At 33.7% G+C, this 23960-nt stretch overlaps 2 protein-coding genes across 2 annotated transcripts; one reads left to right on the forward strand and one right to left on the reverse strand.

The window, feature by feature from the left end:
- Positions 1 to 515: 515 nt before the first annotated feature.
- On the reverse strand, positions 516 to 5303 carry LOC123704858. Its single transcript, XM_045653348.1, has 3 exons — positions 5199 to 5303; positions 2442 to 2592; positions 516 to 1897 (listed from the first exon to the last, which is right to left on the reverse strand). The coding sequence occupies exons 1-3, from the start codon at positions 5301 to 5303 to the stop codon at positions 516 to 518; spliced, it is 1638 nt and encodes a 545-aa protein (XP_045509304.1).
- Positions 5304 to 5898: 595 nt separating this feature from the next.
- LOC123704894 (glutathione S-transferase theta-1-like) lies at positions 5899 to 8521 on the forward strand. The gene is made up of 5 exons (XM_045653389.1): positions 5899 to 6283; positions 6381 to 6468; positions 6553 to 6703; positions 7068 to 7248; positions 7781 to 8521. Exons 1-5 carry the CDS (start codon positions 6172 to 6174, stop codon positions 7924 to 7926), a joined length of 678 nt encoding a protein of 225 aa, XP_045509345.1. The 5' UTR covers positions 5899 to 6171; the 3' UTR covers positions 7927 to 8521.
- Positions 8522 to 23960: the final 15439 nt, after the last annotated feature.

Here is a 23960-nt window from a genome sequence, read left to right on the forward strand (position 1 = left end):
TTTTGGACGCATTGAATTTTACTAGGTTAGCATCACCCCACTTTGATATAACCTGTAATGTGTTGTTTAAGCGCTGAATCATCGCACTTCTTTCAGACGTTATCGAATCCTTAGTCGCTGCTGCATTAGATAGGTATCTTTCAACAACGGTACTGTCGTCAGCGTACCCAAAAATGTTAGGCCCAAGCATATCATTAATATGCAGTAAGAAAAGCGTTGCAGAAAGAACAGATCCCTGAGGAACACCCGCGTTTATATCCAGGGGATCAGACATGCATCCGTCGATAACCACTTGGATGTATCGCTCACTCAGGAAGTCGGCTATCCAAGTGCAGAGGGCAGGGGGTATTCCGTATGAAGGAAGCTTACTTAAGAGGCCAGCGTGCCAGACTTTATCGAAAGCTTTCGATATATCAAGGGAGACAGCAAGTGCCTCCCCGCGATTTTCGATGGCTTCTCCCCAAATATGAGTAGCGTGAACCAAGAGGTCGAGGTCATTAAGAACGTCATTGATCTCAAGGTACGCGAGGAGCCGATAATTCAATACACGCTCCATAATCTTGCTGAGTATGGAGCGTGTATTGAATTATTTTTATCGATATCGGTCGATAGTTTGTGGGGTCTGCACGGCTGCCTTTTTTAGGCACAGGTTGCACGTTTGCAAGCTTCCAGGACTTAGGAACTTTTCCTGATTCAAGAGACAGCCGAAATAAGCGCGTTAAAATAGGAGATAATTCAGGTGCGCACGCCCTTAGGACCACTGCTGGAATACCATCCGGTCCACTTGCTTTGTTCACGTCAAGGCCACGCATAACATTCAAAACATCCTTTTGCCTAATTCGTATAGCAGGCATATCTGAGCCATAGTGAGGAATTGAGGGAGGTGTCATATTCGAGGAATCAAGACGTGAATTATCAGCAAAGAGCGTAGCAAATGTGTCAGCTTTCTCTTTAGCAGTATGAGCAAGTGATCCATCTGGTCTCAACAGTGGTGGGAGTGAGGAACGGGAAAAGTTTGACTCAACTACTTTCGCAAGCGACCAAAACGCCTTACTACCAGCAGGATAAGATGAGAGTTTGTTTCCAATACGGCGAATGTGTTGGAACCTTGCCTTTCTGAGTGATTTTTTGCATGACTTGGCGGCTTTGTTAAATGCTTTCTTTTTTTCACCTAAATCTGAGGCTTTATGAATTCGCGCATCGACCCAGGCACGATATGCAGTTTGTTTACTCTTTTCAGCTGCGGCACATTCAGCATTGAACCAGGGTCGAGCTTTGGAATCGATGTTAACGTCATAAAAGGGGATGAAAAACTCCATACCTTGACGAATAACATCAGTCACACTATCTGCACAGTTTGAGGGATCATCGGAAGTAAAACAAACCTGCCGCCAAGGATAGGAGGAGAAAAAGTTACGCATCTCATCCCAGTCCGCTAATTTGTATCTCCAAACTCGTCTCTTACCCTTAGTTGTGAAGTCTGGAGGAGAGTAAGATGAGACAGTTTTTACCACACAGTGGTCGGAGGTACCGAGCGGAGCAGAAACCTCTACCGTATAGCGGTCTGGGTCAGTAGTAAGTAACAGATCCAAACAGTTAGCTGTATGGCCTACAATGTCCGGTATACGAGTTGCCTCTTTGACCAACTGGGAGAGGTTATAAGAAGTTGCGAAGTTAAATGCCTCTCTCCCAGCGTGATCTGTCTTCAAAAAGGGGAATAACCATTCGCTGTGGCAAGCATTAAAGTCCCCTAAAACGACGATTTGAGCGCTGGGAAACCGGAATTGGGCCTCGTCTATCGACTCACTCAGATAGTTGAAGAGCCTAGTAGTCTCCACATCACCGCTGTGCGACCGGTAAACACTGGCGTAAATAATTTTTTCCAATTTAGTTTCCACTGTAAGCCAAAGAACGGAGAAGTTTGGATCTTCAAGGTAAGGAAGACGTTGAGCACAGATATTATTATATTGTAATAGTATAAGTTGTGAAGGCAAATAAATAAAGTTTTATTTTGTAAAAATATCATCGCGAACATAGACGCAGGTACCGGCTTTGGGTAGGAACTTATGTTCAAGAAGGTATCCAGGATACCCGAGGTATGACGCGTCTGCAGGACATCTAATCTGCGTCTCCGTAAGGAAAAACAAATGGGGCTTTTCTGTCTCAAGGTGATGGTGGACTGATAGGGTATTAGAGTGCAGACCTCGGATATTAGAAAGGTGCACATTAAGCGAGAGGAAGTGCTGCCGCTGTATATACTTGTTTCTTTTATGACTTTTTTTCATGCTTGCTGTTTAAAGAGTGATTTGTGAATAGGCAGAAACAATTAGCAGATAGACGAGGCTAAGTGTCAAGAGCAACCTAAAACATCAGGTTCTACACTAGTGGATGCCTAGTTTGGAGACCGCGGGGACGCCCGAAACCCCCTGGATATCGCCAACGGGTCCTCTCGTCCGGTCGCCAACCGGCACGTTGGAGCCAATCCAGGATTATGCGCAGGCGGCGGGGCAGCCTTTCACGAGTGGCTAACCCGCTACTTGGGCCCCCTACAACCTGCGGTCGGCCAGCGGAGAACCGTTTCTTCGGATCCCGCTACCCTCCAAGACTAGGTGTCCGGTGCAGAAACACTAATGCATAGGGATCTGCTCATTGACACAGGGCAACTGTCTAGACCTAATTGCTTCTATACGGGCTTCACCTGGCATCATGCCGGAACACGACGAATCGCTTGGCGACATGGCTTTGCCAGGTGGGTGGTAACTAGCCAGGACAACTGTCTCCCACCAGAAAAGTTACGGTTACTCATTTAGCACTACCCAGGGGACACGTGTAGGGACTCATGAGTTTCTTCCTACGGACGCGAGTAACATTATCCCCCGAAGGAAAGTGCAGTAACTCAGATTTATCACACAACGTTCCGTGTACTTGTTGTAACGACGTTAAGGGAAAGCGTACATGTAACAGTTCAATGCACGACGTTAAGGGCAAGCGTACATGTAACAGTTCAATGCAAAAGTGTATTAAGTCGGATTTTGCATGTAATAATTTTCAAAAGTATTAAATTTTCAAACTATAAAATCGATGATATTGTAACAACCTGCCCTCAAGTAAAAGGTCATAAGTCTGATTTTTCACAAAATCTTGTTACCACCGAAAATGTTGTTTTTTCTCAAAATGACACTAAGGGTAAGCATACATGTAACGATACAATTCAAAAGTGTATTAAGTCGGATTTTGAATGTAATTGTATAAAATTTTCAAACTATAAAACCTGTAATAAGTCAGATTTTTCGCAAAAATCAACGGATGTAAAAAACAGTAACTTTACTGATGATGTGAATTTAATATATTGTTATGATGATAATTATGTGCGTATTAGGAACGATGACGATTTGTTGGCATGTAGCGTCGGCGATAGGCCCGTCAAACGTCGCGACTTACGTCCCATTTTCAAAATCGAGACGAGACGAACTCGCCCAGATCCTCGTTAAGCACGCGCACATTTTCCGTCTAGGGGGAGCTCCTACGCCTTTCGCGGAGCACCGTATAGATACAGGTGAACACCCACCGATAGCAGTGCCCCCATACCGTTTGAATCCTGCGAAGAAAGAGATGATGAAAAAAGAAATTGAGAAAATGCTGCAGGAAGACATAATTGAAGAGTGCGAGTCCGCATGGTGCGCTCCAGCGTTGATGATACCTAAGGCTCGTGGTGGCGTCAGGTTCTGTGTAGATTACAGGCGCCTGAACGCTGTTACCAAATCGGACACGTACCCTACGCCACTAATTGATGAGCTCCTGCAATCATCTGTGTTTAAAATATTAAGCAACTATAGTAATAATACTGAATTTGCCTACACACAAATGTCAAAAACCGCTAGAACTCCTAAATTTGCTTATAATTGCATGAAAGCTTGTATAACGGACAACAAAAGTGTTCTCTTATATATGTTTATACTAACATTTATAAGTATTTTTGTACCGATCACAATTTCAATTGCGATATTGACTAAAATTCATACCATGAGTGTGAAAAAAGTTGGAGTGAAGTCATATTATGTAACTAAAGAAGTTTTATATAATGTACTATTTTGGTCTCCGGTAATGTTCGACACATTTTTATCACTGATACTTTGTTCTTTCTCCATGCATAGTACCAGGACATCACTATTTAATGTAATTGCAAATGTGTATCAAACAGTAAAGAATTTTATGAACACAAAGCACTTTAAAGATAATATGGTTGTTCCTGTTTAATTTTATCCTCAACTAATGTATATTTAGTAAAATAGTTTTTCTATTTGATTTACTGTAAGTCTTTTATAATTTAAAACTATATTTATAGTTAAATAAAAGGTCAGTTTCAAATAAATCCTACTAATATTATAAATGCGAAAGTTTGTATGGATGTTTGTTACTCTTTCACGTAATAACTATTGAACCGATTACAATGAAATTTAGCACACATATAGAGGGTAACTTGGATTAACACATAGGATAGGTTTTATCCCAGAAATCCCACGGGAACGGGTACTATGCGGGTTTTTCTTTGACTGCGCGGGCGATGCCGCGGGTGGAAAGCTAGTTTATTATATTTTCATTATACTTCATATTATTGTGTTTAATGGTGTCCCTATGGAACTTACCGTTTGAATTAATATACATGTTTATGCAATTTTAAGAAACACGGAATTACCTATTGGTAATAATTGGTAAAGTGTTAATGTAATCTGCTATTTATCCAAACATAAAAGTAGATTCATTTGTGTAGAAATTAGAAACCGTAGACAGGGCAATAATAATTATATATAATAGAGGAATAAGATGTATAAATAGTTATATTTTCTCAAATAATTGCGAGTGTAACACAGTTATATTTCAATACAGAAGTTTTTATGTAAATAAAATTATTTTTTAAATCAAGCTTTCTCTTATTGGTTTTACTCATTGCTTTGTATGGGTTAATGTTTATTTTTTTATTTATATCTTCGTTATACTTAATTAACTTGAATAAATACTTTGTCGGTATATTATTGCGGTATCTCTTGACTCTCGGATGATTGAAACCTGAATGTAATATTTTCGGAAAACATGATTATTTAACAATTCACAACAATTATTGTCTGGGAAATATCTTCCTCCTGTTGAAACATTTTCAATTGGAAAAATTTTATGGTTAGAAACAAAATGCAACTCACCGGGTTGTCGAACGAATATACACATTCATCTTTGTAAACCAATTGCTGAGATGTTGGTATTTTGATTTTATCCAAATGTGGTGTTAAAAGATCTAGAGACGCCATGTTTACTGTTCTCAATGCAATATAATGAAGATATTTTTGTTTTCAGACAAAACGCTAAATAATTCCAATTTGCTTGCAATTTTAGCAATTTTCATGCCTCCTCCACACTACTCGCGAAGTTCCTCGGCGAAGTACTCGGCCGAAGTTGACTGAAGTCCGCGGTGCTACACTACACACTCGTTCAACTTCGCGAGGAACGCATACGTTCATATTCAGAACGAACTTCAGGTAACTTCGTGCCCTTTGACTCGGGCGCAAAAACCGACAACAAACGGAAGTCGGCCGAGGCGAGGTAAAGTTGGACGAAGTAAGCCGAAGTGCCTCTCTACACTATTCTATTCGTCTAACCTCGTTCAACTTCGCGAGTAGTGTGGAGGAGGCATCACCGTTCATTTTTCATGAAAACGAATGACTTATCCACAGACTACAAATTTATAATAAGATACCGTACAGAGTAAAACAGACTTATAACATTACCAATATAAAGCACAATAAACATTAAGTGACTTACACGCAACCTCACGCAACATTGACTTAGACTTTAAATATCAATTAAATAATAAATAATGAGCGTGGAAAATTAGAATAATTAGCTGTTAAATAAGACGAGGTAAAAACGTGTCTAAATACATTGAATGCCAATTTTTTTAATGCCAACAAAACTTCGTCACAGGACATTTAGAATCATTTATCTTATGTAAAATGAATATGCATCCTCTAACACCAAAAGTTGTCTATTGTCATTCAAAATGTCAAAACTTATCATGTTGTTTTGTTGTACTGTTTCAAAGTTTAGGTCATAGGTCAAAAATTAAGTTTATAACTACAAAAAGTGAAGAATAATCTGTAAATTAGTGCGCAAATTAAAATGGCCCTAAAATTATACTATGACCTTATGTCACAACCTTCTAGGGCTCTATATATTTTATTAAAAACGGCTAAGTATAATTTTGAACCAAAACCAGTGAATCTACGAGGAGGTAATAAAATTGGGGTTATTCCTTACTCCTACTTACGATATACGATACCTATGCGATATTTTTCAATGTTTCTAGTCATAATAATTTGTTTTTTCAGGGGAGCATTTTACGGAAGAATATGCGTCAATAAATAAGTTTAAAAAAGTTCCCGTTATAGACTATAATGGTTTTATATTAACAGAAAGGTAATAAAATAACTACGATATAGTTTTGTCGATCCAAAAAAGACAATTTAATTCCATTATTATAATATTTTCATTAACTTTCAGTATAGGAATCATAAGATTTCTGTCGCGTGAAAACATTATACCAAAGAGCTTATATCCAATTGAATCTAAGGCACAAGCAAGAGTAGATGAATATCTAGAATGGCAACATGTCGGACTCAGGTTACATTGCGCTATGTACTTCCGAGTAAAGGTATAATATATTATTTTCGACTACAAATCTATACTAATAATATAAGGCTAAAGAGTTTGTTTGAACGCGCTAATCTCGGGAAGTACTGGTCCGATTTGAAAAATTATTTCGGTGTTAGATAGCCCGTATATTGAGGAAGGCTATAGGCTATATATCACACTAAGACCAAAAGGAGCGGAGCAATGCGGCCGAAACCGTGGGGCACAGCTATTTCATTTATATGATATGTGTATAAATTTTTATATCTCTATTTACTTACTAAATGGTTAAAGTAACTAAGCTAAGTTCTCTTTATGATAACAAAAGCAAGCTTGACAATGACTATTTCTGCAACCTTCATAATATAAATAAATACAAATTTCAGTACTTAACACCAATAACAACCGGAGAACCAGCAGATCCCAAGCAATTAGCAGGCTATGAACGGAGAATGTTCAACGCAATACAAGAGTTTGATACTCTGTGGTTGGGGAAACATGAGTTTGTTACTGGCAACAATATTACTGTGGCTGATTTGTTAGCAGCAGTTGAATTGGAACAACCAAGTATGGGTTTTATTTATATAATATGATAAAGATTGAAATTAGATTGACTTATTTTAATAGCACCTGTGTTGCTATGTAGAATATGCTACAAATCTGTATTGTAATACTATACAGAGAACGAGAAAAGAAGAAATTATTATGTTCTACATTTCCGCCCGCGGCTTCGCTCGCGCAAAGAAAAACCTGCATAGTTCCCATTCCCGTGGGATTTCCGGGATAAAAACTATCCTATGTGTTAATCCAAGTTACCCTCTATATGTGTGCTAAATTTCATTGTAATCAGTTCAGTAGAATTTGCGTGAAAGAGTTACAAACACACACACATCCTCACAAACTTTTGCATTTATAATATTAGTAGGATGTTGATTTTATTATATTGAAAAGAGCAGTTAGTTAAAAATATATAGTATTAGTAAAAAATGAAACATAATAACACCTCATCTAATAGTCAATAAGTATGCAGTACTAATACCTTTTATTATATCGTTACAATTGCAAAGATACAGATAATAAAATTTTTTTTATTTTACAGGAATGGCTGGTTTTGATCCCGCTGAGAAGTTTCCTAACATAGCAGCTTGGTGGCCGAAAGTAAAACAACATTTCAACCCTTATTATGATGAAGCCCATGTTATATTGAACAAAATTGTTAAAAAGAATTTAACTGCTAAATTGTAGATAAAGCAGGGTGTTTTTATTAGTTAAGTTGATAATTATATATGTTTATTTTTATTAAGAAAGTCTTCTTGTCTTTTAAAGAAGGCACTGCCTTCTGAGATACAGGTAATTACCTAGTTCAGAAGGCAGAGCAATATTGTAATGATTATATTTGTAGTTGCTAATAAATTTTATTTTATTTATTTTATTTTTTTATAAACTTTGTGTAGAGGTTTTTATATCAAATTATTTTGTTTTTCTATATTAATTATATACATTTTTATTGAGATTTTTTACTGTGATTTTAACGATTTTGATACAATTTTTATGAAAATAATTAATAAGCAGTTGAGTCAATGTGACAATTTTTTTCTCATTTTGTATTAACGAGAATTTTTAATTTACATACTTAGGTATTGAATAATTTCGATAGTATTAATTTCTGAACATTCCAAAGTCTAAAAAGTAGAAATGAATGCATTGTAAAATTAAAATCGTAATAAAATGCGATTGGGAGAAAGAAGTATGTAAAATATTGGTGTTTGTTTATATCTTTTTAATAGTTAATGGTGTTATGTAAACGTGCAATAAATTTTTATTTTTATATCACAAAAAAGAACGTGTTTTATTTATATATTTTTATGTTAAATGAATCCTTAGGTTAGTACCTACCTAATTTATTGAGGCTTATTTTTCAAACGAATGAAATATAAACTTTTTACAGAATAGAATAGCATTCAATGAAAAAATATCAAATTCAACGAATAAGTACACACAACAAAATGCAAACGATTCATTCAAAATCATAACAAATTGTCGAGTTATTTATCTGCTTATCTAGGTACTAAAACTGCCTAGCAACAATTCGACAAGAAACTCAAATAAAACCAGAAATCAATCAGGTAATTCGAATCCTAATTAATGGGCAATTTGGCAATGCTTAAAAAAAATATTTTCAAAGAATTTTTAGCCAATTAAAAAAAAAAAAATTCCATCTTGTGTCACTATTAGATATTATCTAGATATATCACTTTTATTCTATGTTATATGTGCTTATTCATATACTTAGTTATTGTTTCTGTTAAAGACTAATAATTATTATTATTAGCTGTAATATTCGTATTTGAGAATTAAGTATAAGAAAATAAGTGGGATGTTTTTCCAGGGCCGTATTCTATAAGAAGGGCAATTATTTAGTACCCACGCAAGTATTAAGGGAAAATTGTTATGACTACCAAACGAAAAAGATAATTTTCCATTCTTGTAAATTGTTACGTCCAAGGACTTGGGAGTATTAAACTGGGTAGGTACCTATAATAAATATTATACTTATTAAACGTAGCAATGGAAAAATAACAACTTTTTCTCAATAAGATCGCATGGTACCTAGGTAGGCACATAATCATGTAGATTCAACAAAGAATAGGATCGACTATATTCTGATGTCATAAATGTGAATTCAAAGCTAATTTAATCTAAGAAGCATTTAAGGCACATAGAGGTCGAATATACGTATCTATAATGTCGAATGTAGGTATATGATAATAATATGGTCGAAAATACTATGTAGGTTTCTTCAAATTGACAAAGTTTTTACAAACTACTTAGGTATGCTTTTAATATTATAGATATACCTATCTACATGTTATACTATGGGTTAGCAATAACAAAACTCGAATAATAAAAATGTTTCAGCTGATATAAGCCGCAGCTAAAAATAATTTCCGTACCTAGTTAAGGTCTGGTAGAGCTGTATAAAAATCCATACTATAATATTATAAATGCGAAAGTAACTCTGTCTGTCTGTCTGTTACTCAATCACGCCTAAACTACTGAACCAATTTTCATGAAATTTGGTATGGAGATATTTGATACCCGAGAAAGGACATAGGATAGGTTTTATCCCGGAAATCCTACGGGAACGGGATTTTCTTTGAAAACGCAGGCGAAGCCGTGGGCGGAAAGCTAGTAATATAATATTATAAATGCGAAAGTAACTCTGTCTGTCTGTCTGTTACTCAATCACGCCTAAACTACTGAACCAATTTTCATGAAATTTGGTATGGAGATATTTTGATACCCGAGAAAGGACATAGGCTACTTTTTATCCCGGGAAAATGACGCAATCCCGGAAATCCCACGGGAACGGGAACTATGCGGGTTTTTCTTTGACTGCGAGGGCGAAGCCGCGGGCGAAAAACTAGTATTCCATAAAGCTTGTTATGAACTAGCCAATTAGCGATATTAGGTACCTGATGATAATCCGGTAATCCTTAAATCAATACACCCTAAAATAGATCAAATGAAGTAATATTTGAAAACCATTTGCAATATGAGGTTATTATTTTTCCTAAAAATGTTATAATTTATAAACATTCTGATAGGTAGGAAGATGTTTGTAGAAACTTCTATAAATGTGGGTGAGGGGCATGAAATTTCAATAAGGTATTAGCTAAAAATGAGCCGTTCATATTTAATATTTAATTTTAAGTAGATAAGTGTAATTACGTGTATCTAATTCGAAACTTCATGAAACTACGCACTTTTTAAATTGCAATAAAAATGTCTGAAGAGATACAAAATCAGTAACTATTAATCAGTTACTAATCAATAACTGTTAGATTAATTTTAAATCCATATTTATCAACCTATTTATACTGATAATATTACAATATGAGGGTAGATTAAACAAGATAGGTACGAGTAATGAACGTCATCAATGGTAATAGGTAGATTCGAGCTATTCAATTTGGCCGCCCTATTAGCCTAGTAAGCAATGGATATCGACTATCGCAATTATAATGAGGGTACCTAAATACCAACCTATACTATACCTAGGTACCTCTACTTGCATTAACAAATCATCAAGGGTTCTCTTTTGTACCCATAAGTTTTTTTATAAGCATACAAATTACAAATAATTAAATGAACGGAAAGGAACTCTCTTGTATGAATTGATTTGAATTTTGAATTTGAATTTCTGTATTAATTTATTACCCGTAATAATAATTATGTACCTATGGATTTCGACGCAAATAAATAGGTAGGTTATGGTAGATACCTATTTATTTGCGTCTTAATTAATTATTAATTAATTAAATTCTCCATAATGAATGTTAGAGTTCCATGAATTTTAATTTTGTCCTGTACATGCATTCTGCATAAACAATGCCTGTTCTATTTTGTGTATTACAAATTCCGTAATAAAGTGTGTAAGTATTATCATATTATTCACTTAGGTACACAGGGATAAATACACCCACATCCATGATCCAATTATCCTGGACGGACAAACACGATACCTAATTGATACAAGGTAATAAGTAGTATTATGGGTAGGTATATCTGACCCAGTTGTCATTACAATATTCAAAGCTGGTTATGAAACACCAACATATTTTGGAGCGTAATTAGAATATGCCTATTTCGTTTTGTCCTGTTTTACAGAAGAAATAAATGTTAATTAGGAACTACAGATAATATAGCAAAGGAAAAAAGGAATTGTTTTTTCAAATTGCAACAGTCGTTAATTTTTCAAAACTCTACATATTAACAGGAGGAATATGTAGAGTTTTGAAAATTTTAATTTAAATTAGTAAATCAATTTAATTAAATGATTTTAGTAAGACAGACACACAGACAGAGACACAAATTCACAGTTGTTTTAACAAAGCAGGGGCCTTAGTCAAACGGCAAAACGCCAAGGAATAGAATACGCTATCGATAGACATTGACATATAGTCCATTGAAATGTTACATTTTTTTGGCCTAACCTTGCATTTTTTAGAGGACGCAATTTTATTTTTTGGATATGTAGGGGGGTTCAATGTGAAGCTAAAACCAAGTTTGTGGGGTCGCCACCCTTGTCCCACGGCCGCCATCTTGAAAATAGAGGTTGAAATGGTTTTTACGATAAATCTCTTAAACTATTTATCTGATAAAAAAAAATTGTTAACATTATTTGTTGCAAATTAAATTCTCTACAACTTTGGTCCAGTAACTTTTAGTCGTAGAACTATAAATAAAAAAATTATAAGCGAAAATGTTCAGAAATTAGAGCTATTTAAATGTTTCGATAAAATTGTTTTTTATCATTTTACGAAGAAATGATATCAGACCATTTTTGTAGATTGTTTTTCAAGGAACAACTTTTATATACAACATTTTTTCATAAAGTCAATAGCCAAGGTTTTAAAGCGCTCCGAAGTGAGTACTATTTTTCAGTACTGTTAGCTATACGTTATACATATATTACGTGTGTACTAATAATTATTTGTCATAAGTAAAAGTCAGTCATAAGTCCCCTGGGGCCTTAGACAAACGTACGTAACGCCATGGAATAGAAACTGCTAACGCTAATTATTGACATAAGCTCATGACATTTTGGTAATGGTTCGATCACACTACCAACGACGCAGACGACCACGACCAAAGTTCTAATCTTGCCGAAATTTGTTCAAAATCAATATTAAAATCTCCCGTCATTCTGGTACTCAGGAATAAAAAAATTCGAGGTCAATTAATAAAAAGAAATAGGGTTTTTTGCGATTTTCGCCGAGACGGTAAGTTTATCATACAATCACCTGAACCAAAATTGTATATAATCTAATTATCTATAAAAAAGGTTAAATACATTTTTTTCTAGGAGCCACCGTTTCTATGAAAAACCTGTTTGTTTATCCATTGATCTCAAAATTTTTTTTTCCAAACACCAATACGACAGGAAATTCTTAAATTTCATTTTTAATTGTGTTTTGCACAATTTTATTTAATTGCGACTGGATGAAAATTTTGTTCGTGGTCGTCGTTGTCGTTGGTAGGGTGACCGAATCCTTATGCAAAACATCATACGCTTATGTCAATTTCTATCGATAGCGTATTCTATTCCTTGGCGTTTTGCCGTTTGGCTAAGGCCCCAGGAACGCTTGGATAAAATAGATACCTTTTTATGTTTTTAGTGCATCAGGAAAATTGTAGGTATTTTTATTATTTTTCAGTCTATGCTAGATATATAATTACCTACTACTTAGTATTATGTAGGTACCTACTTCACAACATAAGATTTATCTACGCATAAATTTGATTGTTGATGATACTAAAATAGAAGATTGTATTGAAAAAATAAAAAATAAAAAGCTTTCCAAATGGTATTAGGAAAGTCCGCAAATCCGTCGGAACTTAATTTTCATAGATTTATATACCTACCTATATTATAGACCATAGATTTATTTACCTACCTACGCCTTAAAAATTAACGCCTTAGGTATTTAGGTTTGTAGCAATTTCCTACTCAGATTTTGAAGACCTCGGATCTTAAGAAGAAAAATAACTTATCATATATATAAGGATAATATCCAATATACTTAGGTAAGCTGAACAAATATTTTATATCCCTAAATAACACCTAATGATCCCTCCATGAATAACTTTCGATTAATAAAAGATTTTCTAAATTTACCCTCAGCAACGACGGCTCTGACGATAATTCTAATAAAATGATCATACGAAACAATCCTCTAATTAAATTACAGATAGAAATGATTGAATCATTTTCCTGTATTCGTTCAGAAAGTAAGAGTAGGTAGGTAACACAAATGCGGTCGCTGCTAACTATTTTGCCGTAGGTATTTCATGAAAGCCGCCGATGTTATGTCATTTTTAACAAATCTAGGTCCAGTTTAGTGTCCATTTATTTATTTTTACAGTCAAATTAAACGTATATAATAACTAGAACAAGCAAAGAAAAGGAAGCTCTCATTATATTTCGATTATATGCTGAAAAGTACTAACAAAATACACGTGTAAAATGGAAGTAGTAAAGCGTAAGTGCTAAGCCGAATCGATTAATTTCTAGGAAAGATAAATTCCAAAAAATATAATTTCAGTCGGGTGGGATAAGGGGCGTTAGGTGGGCGGGGCTTGTGAGAGGGCGTGGCCCGCCCTCCTTCATTGTGTGAGCTTTGTAAAATTCCCAGAAATCGGACTGATATTTGTATAGAACGTATTATTATGTATGTTATGCATATCGATTTTGTAATTTATTTGTAAAAGGATTTATCATAGATTAAAGCGCAAAATTGATCAGACATTTTAGGTTATGAACATATATTTTTTATAATGTATGCCACAAAATATCTTGCATCTTGCCTCAAAATGAATTTTATATAATAAATAAAAATATTATTAAAGGAAGAATTTACAAAGGAAAAATAATTGCGTAAATTGGGAGACGTAGGATAACCTTACAATTAAAAAATAATGATATTACTTATTATTTCTTTATGTATTTTATAAAAAGTAATAATAATGTAATAAAGTTATTGAATATTCTTAGTTCAAAGTTAAAACTATCTCCAAGTTCTTTTAATATCATACATTATAATAAAATAAATAAATATTTTATTCAAATTCATATTTATAAAGATCCAAGTTTTTCCGGCTCGAAGGATCAATACAATGTTCCGAGTGTCTTATAAGTACATTCAATTTGACCTTGACCTATCATTGGATAACTTTTTGATAATGTAATATTTTATTAATATATATTTGAATTAAATTTATGTTAAATTAAATGAATTTTCCATATAATTAAAGATTACGACCGACAGAAGTAATATTTTTTAACAATAGAATTTTTCCTAAATACTTAGTTTTTTAAAATGGTCGGTTAGTTATAAATAAGTGGCTAATTTTGGAAGGAAAAACTAGTCTAAAACTCAAAATAAACATTTTTAAGTTTAAACGTAATTTAAACGCAAAATATGTTGTGAAATATCCGCGATAGTTGTTAGTTTTTATAATCTTTGTAAGTTCGATGGGTGGAAGGGGTGTAGGGTTGGTTTCCTCCCCAAAAGTTGGAGTGCAACACAGCTACAGGTTGGGGGGGTGCTCTTGCGTCATACCACCCCCCGGGTGGATGCACCTATATAAGAGCGCCGCGCTTTGGCCCTCCGTCAGTCCTGGACTAGTCACCGAAGAGTTATCACTGAAATCAAAAAGAAACTCTGCTAGTCTGCCTCTTGCTCATTTTAACTAGAGTCAGTGCTTTCATTATTTCTGAATTTTCATCAGATTTTTCTGATTTTCCTCAGTATTTCGGAAAATTCTCTTTCCATTTTAAATTTTTGCGCTCCTTTTTCTGCCGATTTTTTAGCGGCAAACCTCCGATTTTTGTGGCGAATTATTTAAATTTAATATTGTTTTTTGTCCATTAAAATTCCAATTTTCCCGGTTCTTCAGGATTTGGTAAGTATTACTTTATTTTCATTTTTACCGTTATTTTCATTAATATTTTCGATTGTTTAATTTTGTTTCTGTAAAATTTATTTTTGTTCAGAGCGTTTTTTGAACGAAAAATTTAATTATTCTGTTTATTCCATTTTTTGTCTTATAACATTTGAAATATATAATTTTCTTTTAATATTTTGTTGCACTTATTCTTTATGCATAAAAATTTTCTTGCTGAAATTTTGTAACAAAATTATGATTTTTGTGAAACTTTCATAGTTTTAAATTGTACTTTATGTATTTTAATTTAATTTCGTACCTTAATTTTTTTAAACTTTTTTCTCTAATTTAAAATTTGTCCGTGTAAAAATATATCGGGCAAGCGCGTTTTCTAAAAAAAAATTGCAAAAGTTTATACGCATAAACATGTTTACGAAAGTTAAGCCGATTCAGCTAAAAGCAACAGGTCAAACGCGGTAAGGCGTGTCGGTCGCCACGCCCACCACGTCGTGAAGTATCAGTTTGAACTGTAGGTTATTTTCAATATTTTCCACCGAAAATTGTAAAAAGCTCTCTGAAAAATACTAAATTTTTTATTTTAATAAAATAAAAAAAAATATATTTTATTTTATTAAAATAAAAATAAAAAATTGAAAATTGAAGAAGAATTAGATATTTAATATCTAATTCTTCTTCAATTTTTTATGGTACAAAAAATTAGGTACCTACGTTACATTTTGTGTCAAGAACAAAGAAGAAATTAGTAAAATTCTGCTTTAATATTTCATGCTAGTAAACTTACGTTGCATTCCATGACGTAAAATAGAAAATAGAAAATTATTAAAATTTATAGGTACCTATTTAACTTATCTCTATTTCTAAAAAAGTGCGATGATTTTTTTCGCGCTTTCCGCTACGTTGAATTCTAATTTATTATATTTTGACGAAAATTCTGCCTCAGAAAAAATATATTGAATAGAGCAAATTATAAAAAGCAATATCATTAATTATTATTATATGACGAGATATTGCCCCTCGCCCCCTCCCCTTTTGTGACTTATCCTGTTATTAATTTTAATATCTTTAAAGATGAAATGAAATAAAATGAAGGCTTTTACGATCTTCTGCTGTAATTTTCCATTTGAAATATCTATGCGAAATGTTGACTTAGTTTTTATATACCGGTTCTCCCTTTTCATTATGTAATCCTCCCCCCTCCCCCTTACATAATTAGGTCAAATACCTACCTATCTATTCCCCCACCCCACAACACCCACTGACCTTAAAAAAAAATCATTGCGAAATATATTCGCCAAGTTTATGTTGGTCCCCCCTCCCCCCTTGAGTGATGTGTTCCTCCCCCTCCCCCTTGAGTAAGTCGATTGAACTACCTACCTACCCTACCCCCTCACACCCTTTGACCTTTGGTGGGTTGAAAAAATCTAAGCGAAATATTCGCTAGGTTTTAATTTGTTGGTCCCCCCTCCCCCCTTGCTTGTTATGTCCCTCCCCCTCCTCCTTACATAAGTTGATCATATACCTACCAAGTTTCTCCTCCACGCCCCCCACCCGCTGCTGATTAGCAAGCGCCGAACAGGATGATAATCATATTTATTCTGGTATCAATATTTAATTGAAATCAAATCATTACATTCAATTCTTGCGCGTTCATATTTTTTTACATTTCCAAAAAAAAAAAAAACTTAATTGTCCACTCCCCCCTCCCCCTCCCCTCTTTGTATTTGACAAATGCGTGTGCGCATATTAAATTATAGCTAAAAACTTTAAAATTTCTTCATGCGGTTCATGATACGTGAAGTTATACTTGGGCACTACATACAATTCGAGCAATTTTCATTTTTTTTAGATCGCAAATCAATTATCAGCGTATACCAAATACTAATTATTGTGGATTTGCGTAGCCAGTTGGCTTCGTATTCCAATTATACGCGACTTTAACTTGAAATTTTATTATACTGTGCGCGTGCACATATTTAGCTTTAACCTGGATTTGGCCGACACTAAAATTTGAAATCTCACTGGCAAAATTACCACGAAATTTAGTATAAAATTTTGAAGGAGCGGTATTAAAATTTAGCAGTGCGCAGCCAGGTAGAAGGAACGGTTTCGAAGCGGTTGCTAGCAATTGAGTTGCTATCTGAGTCTATAGATAATATACGCATGCGTATGCGCAGGAATAGGCCATAAATACAGGTGTTATTAAATAATTTTTCCAGTTTATCAAACAATTTTAATATTAGTCATTTTTTAGGTTTAAAGACTTTATTACTCATAAAAACAATAGTTCACTTAAAATGAGTTACATGCTATCTTATATATAAATTAATCTTATCTCTAGTTTAAGGTAATACTCATACAGTACAAATTTTACATATTTTTATACTTTATACAAAACAAGCTTAAGTTGTATTCTACTTTTCTATTCTAAATTACAGTGTATATGATTTTTAAGTAATTTTTTGAATACATTAAGACTCTTACAATTTTTTAATTTTTTTGGCAGTCTATTGAACATCTGTGCTCCTTCAAAGAGTATAGTTTTTTTTCCATAGTTAGTTCGAGTCGAGATAGGTTGCAAATCATTTTGATTTCTCAAGTTATATTTTGTTGATTTTTTAGGTATTTGTAGATTTGATTTTGTTGTATTTGTTGTTATTTTCTTGATAAGGATACATGTGGAATATGCGTAAATTTGTGAGAGTGTAAATAATTTAGTTGTTGAGTATAGTGTTTTTGTAGAAGTAAGGTAATGATAGTTAAAAAGAGTTTTTATAATTTTGTTCTGAGTTCTTTGTAGTGAAATTAAATTTGTTTTGGAGGCTGATCCCCATATCTCAATTAAATAATCTAGATGAGGCTTTCAGGCTAAAGAATTATAGATCATTAAACGTTCTTTTTTTGGAATACACTGTGTTACTCTATGGAGTGATCTTAGTAGTGATGTTAGTTTACTTTTGATATGGTTAATATGTACCGTCCAAGTGAGTTTATCATCTAACCACAGCCCTAGGTATTTTTCACAGTTTGAGTATTGGATGATTTCCTTATCTATAGTAAGAATTGGGGTAGTGTTTGGAAGGGGTTTATTCTTTGCAGCAAATATCATGAATGAAGTTTTTTTTGTATTGATTGTGAGAAGATTGTATTTAAGCCATGTAGAAAGTAAGTCTAAATCTTGTTGCGCTAACGATGTAATGTTATTTAGGGATTTATCGAAGTAAAAGAGACACGTGTCGTCTGCATATAGTGTCAAGTATCCTTTAAGGCCAATTTTATCGATATCATTTATGTAAATCAAAAAAAGCAAGGGGCTCAAAATCGAGCCTTGAGGACAGCCATATGTTATGTTTTGAACTGAGCTTGTGTACTTATCAATTTTGACGACTTGTCTTCTGTTATCTAAAAATGATGTAAACATTTTGTGGGCGTTGCCAGTCACCCCTAGGTTTTCTAATTTTTTAAGGAGCTTTTCGTGGCTGACGGTGTCAAAAGCTTTTTTTAAGTCAATGAAAATGCCCAATCCGAAATTCTTTTGGTCTATTTGAGTTTTGATTTTTGTTACTAAATCTATGGTGGCAGTTAGAGTACTAGATTTTGGACGAAAGCCGTACTGTTGATTGATTAATATATTTTTCTCGGTTAAGTATTGATTGAGTCGATTATGCAATATTTTTTCAAATATTTTTGAAATAACGGGTAGAACTGACACCGGCCTATAGTTACTTGGGTCAGTTCTACTTCCAGATTTGAAAATTGGACTGACTCTAGCCACTTTTAGAGAATCGGGAAATACACCAATTTTCCTTTTTACATTCGAAATTATAGCTAACAATTATTATATTACCTACTCATTTACCTATTCACTTCATGCGGTTAACAGTACGCGTTTATATATTTAGGCTCTTACCTATATTATATCAACAGTTTAGGATTTTTTTAGTATTTCAAATCAATTGATTGAATTTGAATTAAGCATATTACATGCGCGGGCGCATGCTCTTAACTTAGATTCAGGATGCGAATAACTTTATCATTTAATGAAACTTTAATTCGCCAGTAAATTTATTGATACGAACTTTAATATTCAAATGTTGACAGTAACTATGCTGCCAGATAAAAAACAAAACTTTACTTATGTTTTTTAAATAACTGATACGATACAAATTTAAATATCGATCGTCGATTTTAATTCTGGCCAATAACATCAGACTTGAACTTTACTTTCTAAAAAACGGATTTATTTAATTCAGAGAGAGAAACTAAGGATTGAATATTTTCGTGCATTAATCTCCCTCAATCTTAAACAGAGTTAACCAAGATGCCCAAGCTGCCGATCACCTTCAGCTACATGAACAAGTTCGCCTGCTTCTACTACCAGATCGTCGTTTCCTACATCTTCATCACCATCATCAAGCGGCACATCACCTACTTCATGTGCCAGTACGTGACTGACAACTTCTATGATCATTTCGAGCAACCAGAATGCGTCAAATACAAACCGATTTAAGGTGGGTAGTTTTGAAAAAACATTTTTTTTTGTTTCTTATTTAAAAGACTTCTTAAGGGGGCATATACAATTAATTGGATAGAATCAATCAACACCTACTTATTTTTTTTTTATTTACAGGTACTTTGGAAGGCGTGAATCCCGTTCCATCAAGATAGCAAGGTACGTCTGCATGCATCTTTTCAATACTCTCCGGATCTGCAAATGGCGGTTTTAAATTTACTTTAAATTAAGAGCATCTTCATACAGCGATCTTAAATCCATCTTAAATTAAGTTTTTCGTCTCTAAATATCTCAATTGGAGTTAACAGGTTCATAAATATTAGTTATACTTAGTTCAAAAATAGTTCCAAAATAAATCACGGCTACAATGTGTGCGTGTAAAACAATACCTTATGTATATGTAAATAAACGTCAAATTGCTCTGTTTCTGAACGCATCTATAGTATTGATACTTCTCTTATTACATCTACCGATCACAAACTATGGTACAAATATGCCAAAAATAATATACATAGATATACAATAGATACAAAGTGCTGACGAATTTGGGCTAGACGATATTATGTTTGGGGACTTGGATACGGAATAAATTGTTTGGAGCATTTTTATTTATATGTATATTATGTATATGCAACGCTTTTTTCTTTGCACAAGTGTGATGTTTTTAATTTTCTAATTATTTATGTGTACAATTTTTTCTACTGGCTTTCTAGGCAAATTGATCACAATTACAAAAATAATGAAACGTTTCCCAAAAAATTATAATTTTGATGAGACTAAATATTGCGTGCGCTCGCGCACGGTTGTCTATACTTAAAAAAACGACCATCTGAATTTACATATAAAAATAAACTTATTATCTACCTACTTAAATTTAACTTTTCATACGTAACTAGGAACGAAAAACTTTCTAATCTTTCGTAAAAATAATCTATGTGCACTAGCGAATTTCTACGATACATCAAATTTTGTAAAAATTATACTCACTGGGATCGGGAGTAGCCATTTGAAAAAAAAGAAGTAAGTCTTCGCTCATTGCCATAACTGAAAAAAAAGGAAATAAAAATAAAATGTGTGGTTTTAACCTTGCTAATTTTTGAAAAGTATTGAAATAAAATAGATTTTACCTACCTTCGAAATTCAAATTACAAACAAATTCAAATTGATTTTATTAGTTTGAAATATAATTCAGCAGTTTTATTTAAAAATCCTTATATATTAATTATTATTATTAGTATATATTATTATTTATTATTTATATTATTGCTGATACAAAAAGAAATATCAACACGATAAATGAAATCGCCTTTAAATACTGACCTTTTGGCATTAATTTTCAATACTTCTTCATCTTAATATTTCGAAGCGTTAGTAAGTATAAATTTATAAAGAATAGAAAAAATTCGATCACAAGGCGGGACTCGAACCCACATCCTTTCGCCCCATTCCGGGGCGGATGCCTGACCAACTCGGCCACTCGTGACCCGCCAGAGCAATTTATTCTATTCTTTTAGTTTTATGTGTCTAAGGGACACACCGTGCGCCATCTATTGAGATGATTAACAACCATCTCAACCAATATGAAGCACTTTTCAGACTTATTATCGCTATTGTATTAACAATATTGTATTCACAAGTCTGTTTCAAATTAACTCTTTTAATAGTAAGTACGATGAAGATGAAGTAAGCGAATATCTATTCATATCAATATATAATCAAATATCTCTTTGTAAATATGTATCTAATCAAGTCCGTTAACTAAGATGTAAATATATAATAGGATGCCACTGAATTTACTAGTTACATTAGGTACCGACTTCACACTGTAGGTATAATATATTATAGTATCTTAAATATAGTCTTGACCAATGTAAGAGTTTCCTTTTGAAGTCAGTTAAAAATTTTAGTCTCAGAGACCGCACTTTACTTCCTTATTTACTTACGAAAAAGAGTGTATATTCATTAAGATTATATGAAAAATCGGAATGGTGCTGACTAAGTAAGGTGTCTACATGTAAAATTTTAAATATAGTGTTGACTGTGGAACGTACAGAATCTATTCGAAATTTTATTTTGGTAAAAAACATTTTACTTATTCTTTATTGTTTATTTCAAAATATCTATTTTCACATTTCCTACGTCTTCTTTGGTTTATGTCATTCATAAAGTACCTATGTTAATTCTCAAACGTCGTGCTTTATTAATCGAATCAATTTTAAATTGAATCAAAAGAGCAGAAAAACTTAGTGCCTTATCGCAATGTTCTAGTAACTCGGAACATAAGTAATAATAGGTATACCATCTCTAAAATTTGAAATTAAGATAGACAGCTACTTGACCATTGTGAAATAGGCACAAACTTGGCACAAATGATTACTTTAAAACGCAACGTGTTAACGAATTTTTTTTGTTATTTGCGAATATCAATTCTAAAAATATTACTGAAGTTATAGAGACCGCTAAAAAAACTTTGTTTTGCAAATGCTTGTCCATTCCAAAGCCGATCATTGAGGTTATTTTTGTTTATTTTAACGTGACTCAAGAGGTCACTATAGTGAGACATACCCAGTGGATAGTAGTAGTATTCTTTAAGCAAGTGAAACTTGTTATTGTTAGGAATTTTTAAAGAATAACCAAAATGACATCGCGAGGCGGGATTCGAATCCGCGTCTTTCGTCATTCCGGGGCGACGCGAACGCCTGACTAACTCGGCCAAACGTGATCCCGTCAGAGCATCGAATTTATTCTACTCTTTCAGTTTTATATGTCTAATTCTTTAAAAATTATATTTATAAAGCATTTGATTGTCATACAACCAAATTCAACTTATTGTGTTAAAAACATAATGAAGAGAATTTTAATTTAATGTCTTCCTTTTTTATCGTTATATTTTATAATTCAAATTAGGTAATTTAGACCGAAATATTAGTAAGTTGTAGATATAAAAAGTAGGTAAATTATAAGACATTCTTTCAAAATTCTAAATTAAACGTTAGTACATACAATTAAAAATCGTTAAATTATAAGTCGAGCAAGACCGTGTAAAACACAATGTTAGGTCAAGTTGGGTTCGGGAAATCGGGTACATTATTAGAAAATATAAATATTTTATTATTGAAACGTTAAACAGTTTAGTCATTTATCATTTGGCTTTTCAAACAGGAGGTAGGTATCTCTTGTTATACAATTTTGCGATACGCGGCGGGACATATTATTGTAGTGTGAACATATTATAGAATAATAGGTATCTAATGTTAATACTTACAAATATTTAATCTTTTTGCTCATCTTTAATTTTTGCTAATTATGTTCGTCAAAACTTTATGGAAGTTTTTTCCTCTCTAGTAGCGAATTCATACAACAGACCACTAACATAGCAATTAGTTTACCTTCCTTTTTCAATATAATTTTGCGTAGGTATTAGGCCGCCTGTCCACCTGCAAGAAAACTTCCGCGAGAAATGTCCGACAGTCTGTCCGACAGCAACTTGCAAATCTAATTCCGCGTTTCCACCTGCAAGTAGACTTGCAAGTTGCTGTCAGACAGACTGTCGGACATTTCTCGCGGAAGTTTTCTTGCAGGTGGAAACACGGCCTTAGGTAAGATCGAACTGCGTGAATGAAATGATACGTCCAGGGTACTTTTTATGGTGTAAATTAGTTTCTAGATTAGTCAAAGACTATTAAGACGTGTGAATGTGTGCGTTTCGAGTCACGGGATCGTCCATTTGTTTTATGTCAAGGTCGAACACGGAAGGGGGAGGGGGGGAAGTTAGTTAAGTTGTAATTAGTAGTCGGATGAATGTCACGAATTGCCAATAGAAGGGTTACCATGTTTTTTAGGAGTATTATTTCTAATGTGGGTGAATGATGGCGCTCGACTACCTACTTATACAGGGTTAATGAAAATTAGCGCATCACGTCTTGCAGGCATCTTCATTGTCAATCACAATAGTGTTTGTTCTATCAATTTTAATAACCTAACTCTGTAGAGCGCTGTCATTTTTCTATACTGGGAATAATAATGCTTTAAAACATCATGGGGCGGGGCAGGTGGGAGGGGAAGAAATGAGATCACGTGTATTTTTATATAATATAATACGTGTACACCTTTTTTTTTTTTAAGTGGGGAAATCTTGCATAGATACCCACGGCTTCCGGGGAAAGGGCCGTGGGTTATGTCGGATTCCTACCGACCAAAACCCCACTGTATTCCGTCAAGCCGCATCAACGACGGGGCCACGGGTATAGCTAGGTAGAATTCGTCCGTGACCCCATCATTTCAAAATTATCACTTG

The sequence above is a fragment of the Colias croceus genome, chromosome W (assembly GCF_905220415.1).
Source record: "Colias croceus chromosome W, ilColCroc2.1".
Taxonomy (NCBI): domain Eukaryota; kingdom Metazoa; phylum Arthropoda; class Insecta; order Lepidoptera; family Pieridae; genus Colias; species Colias croceus.

What these genes read in the sequence shown, in the direction of transcription:
- LOC123704858 (XM_045653348.1), bottom strand. Translation starts at nt 5,303, where the DNA reads ATGGCGTCTCTAGATCTTTTAACACCACATTTGGATAAAATCAAAATA. An exon ending in TATATTCGTTCGACAACCCG is followed by an intron (nt 2,593 to 5,198) that starts GTGAGTTGCATT and finishes CTTGGAGGGTAG; the next exon opens with CGGGATCCGAAGAAACGGTT. An exon ending in GCGACCGGACGAGAGGACCC is followed by an intron (nt 1,898 to 2,441) that starts GTTGGCGATATC and finishes TTTGGCTTACAG; the next exon opens with TGGAAACTAAATTGGAAAAA.
- LOC123704894 (XM_045653389.1), top strand. Translation starts at nt 6,172, where the DNA reads ATGGCCCTAAAATTATACTATGACCTTATGTCACAACCTTCTAGGGCT. An exon ending in ACCAGTGAATCTACGAGGAG is followed by an intron (nt 6,284 to 6,380) that starts GTAATAAAATTG and finishes TTGTTTTTTCAG; the next exon opens with GGGAGCATTTTACGGAAGAA. An exon ending in AGTTGAATTGGAACAACCAA is followed by an intron (nt 7,249 to 7,780) that starts GTATGGGTTTTA and finishes TTTATTTTACAG; the next exon opens with GAATGGCTGGTTTTGATCCC.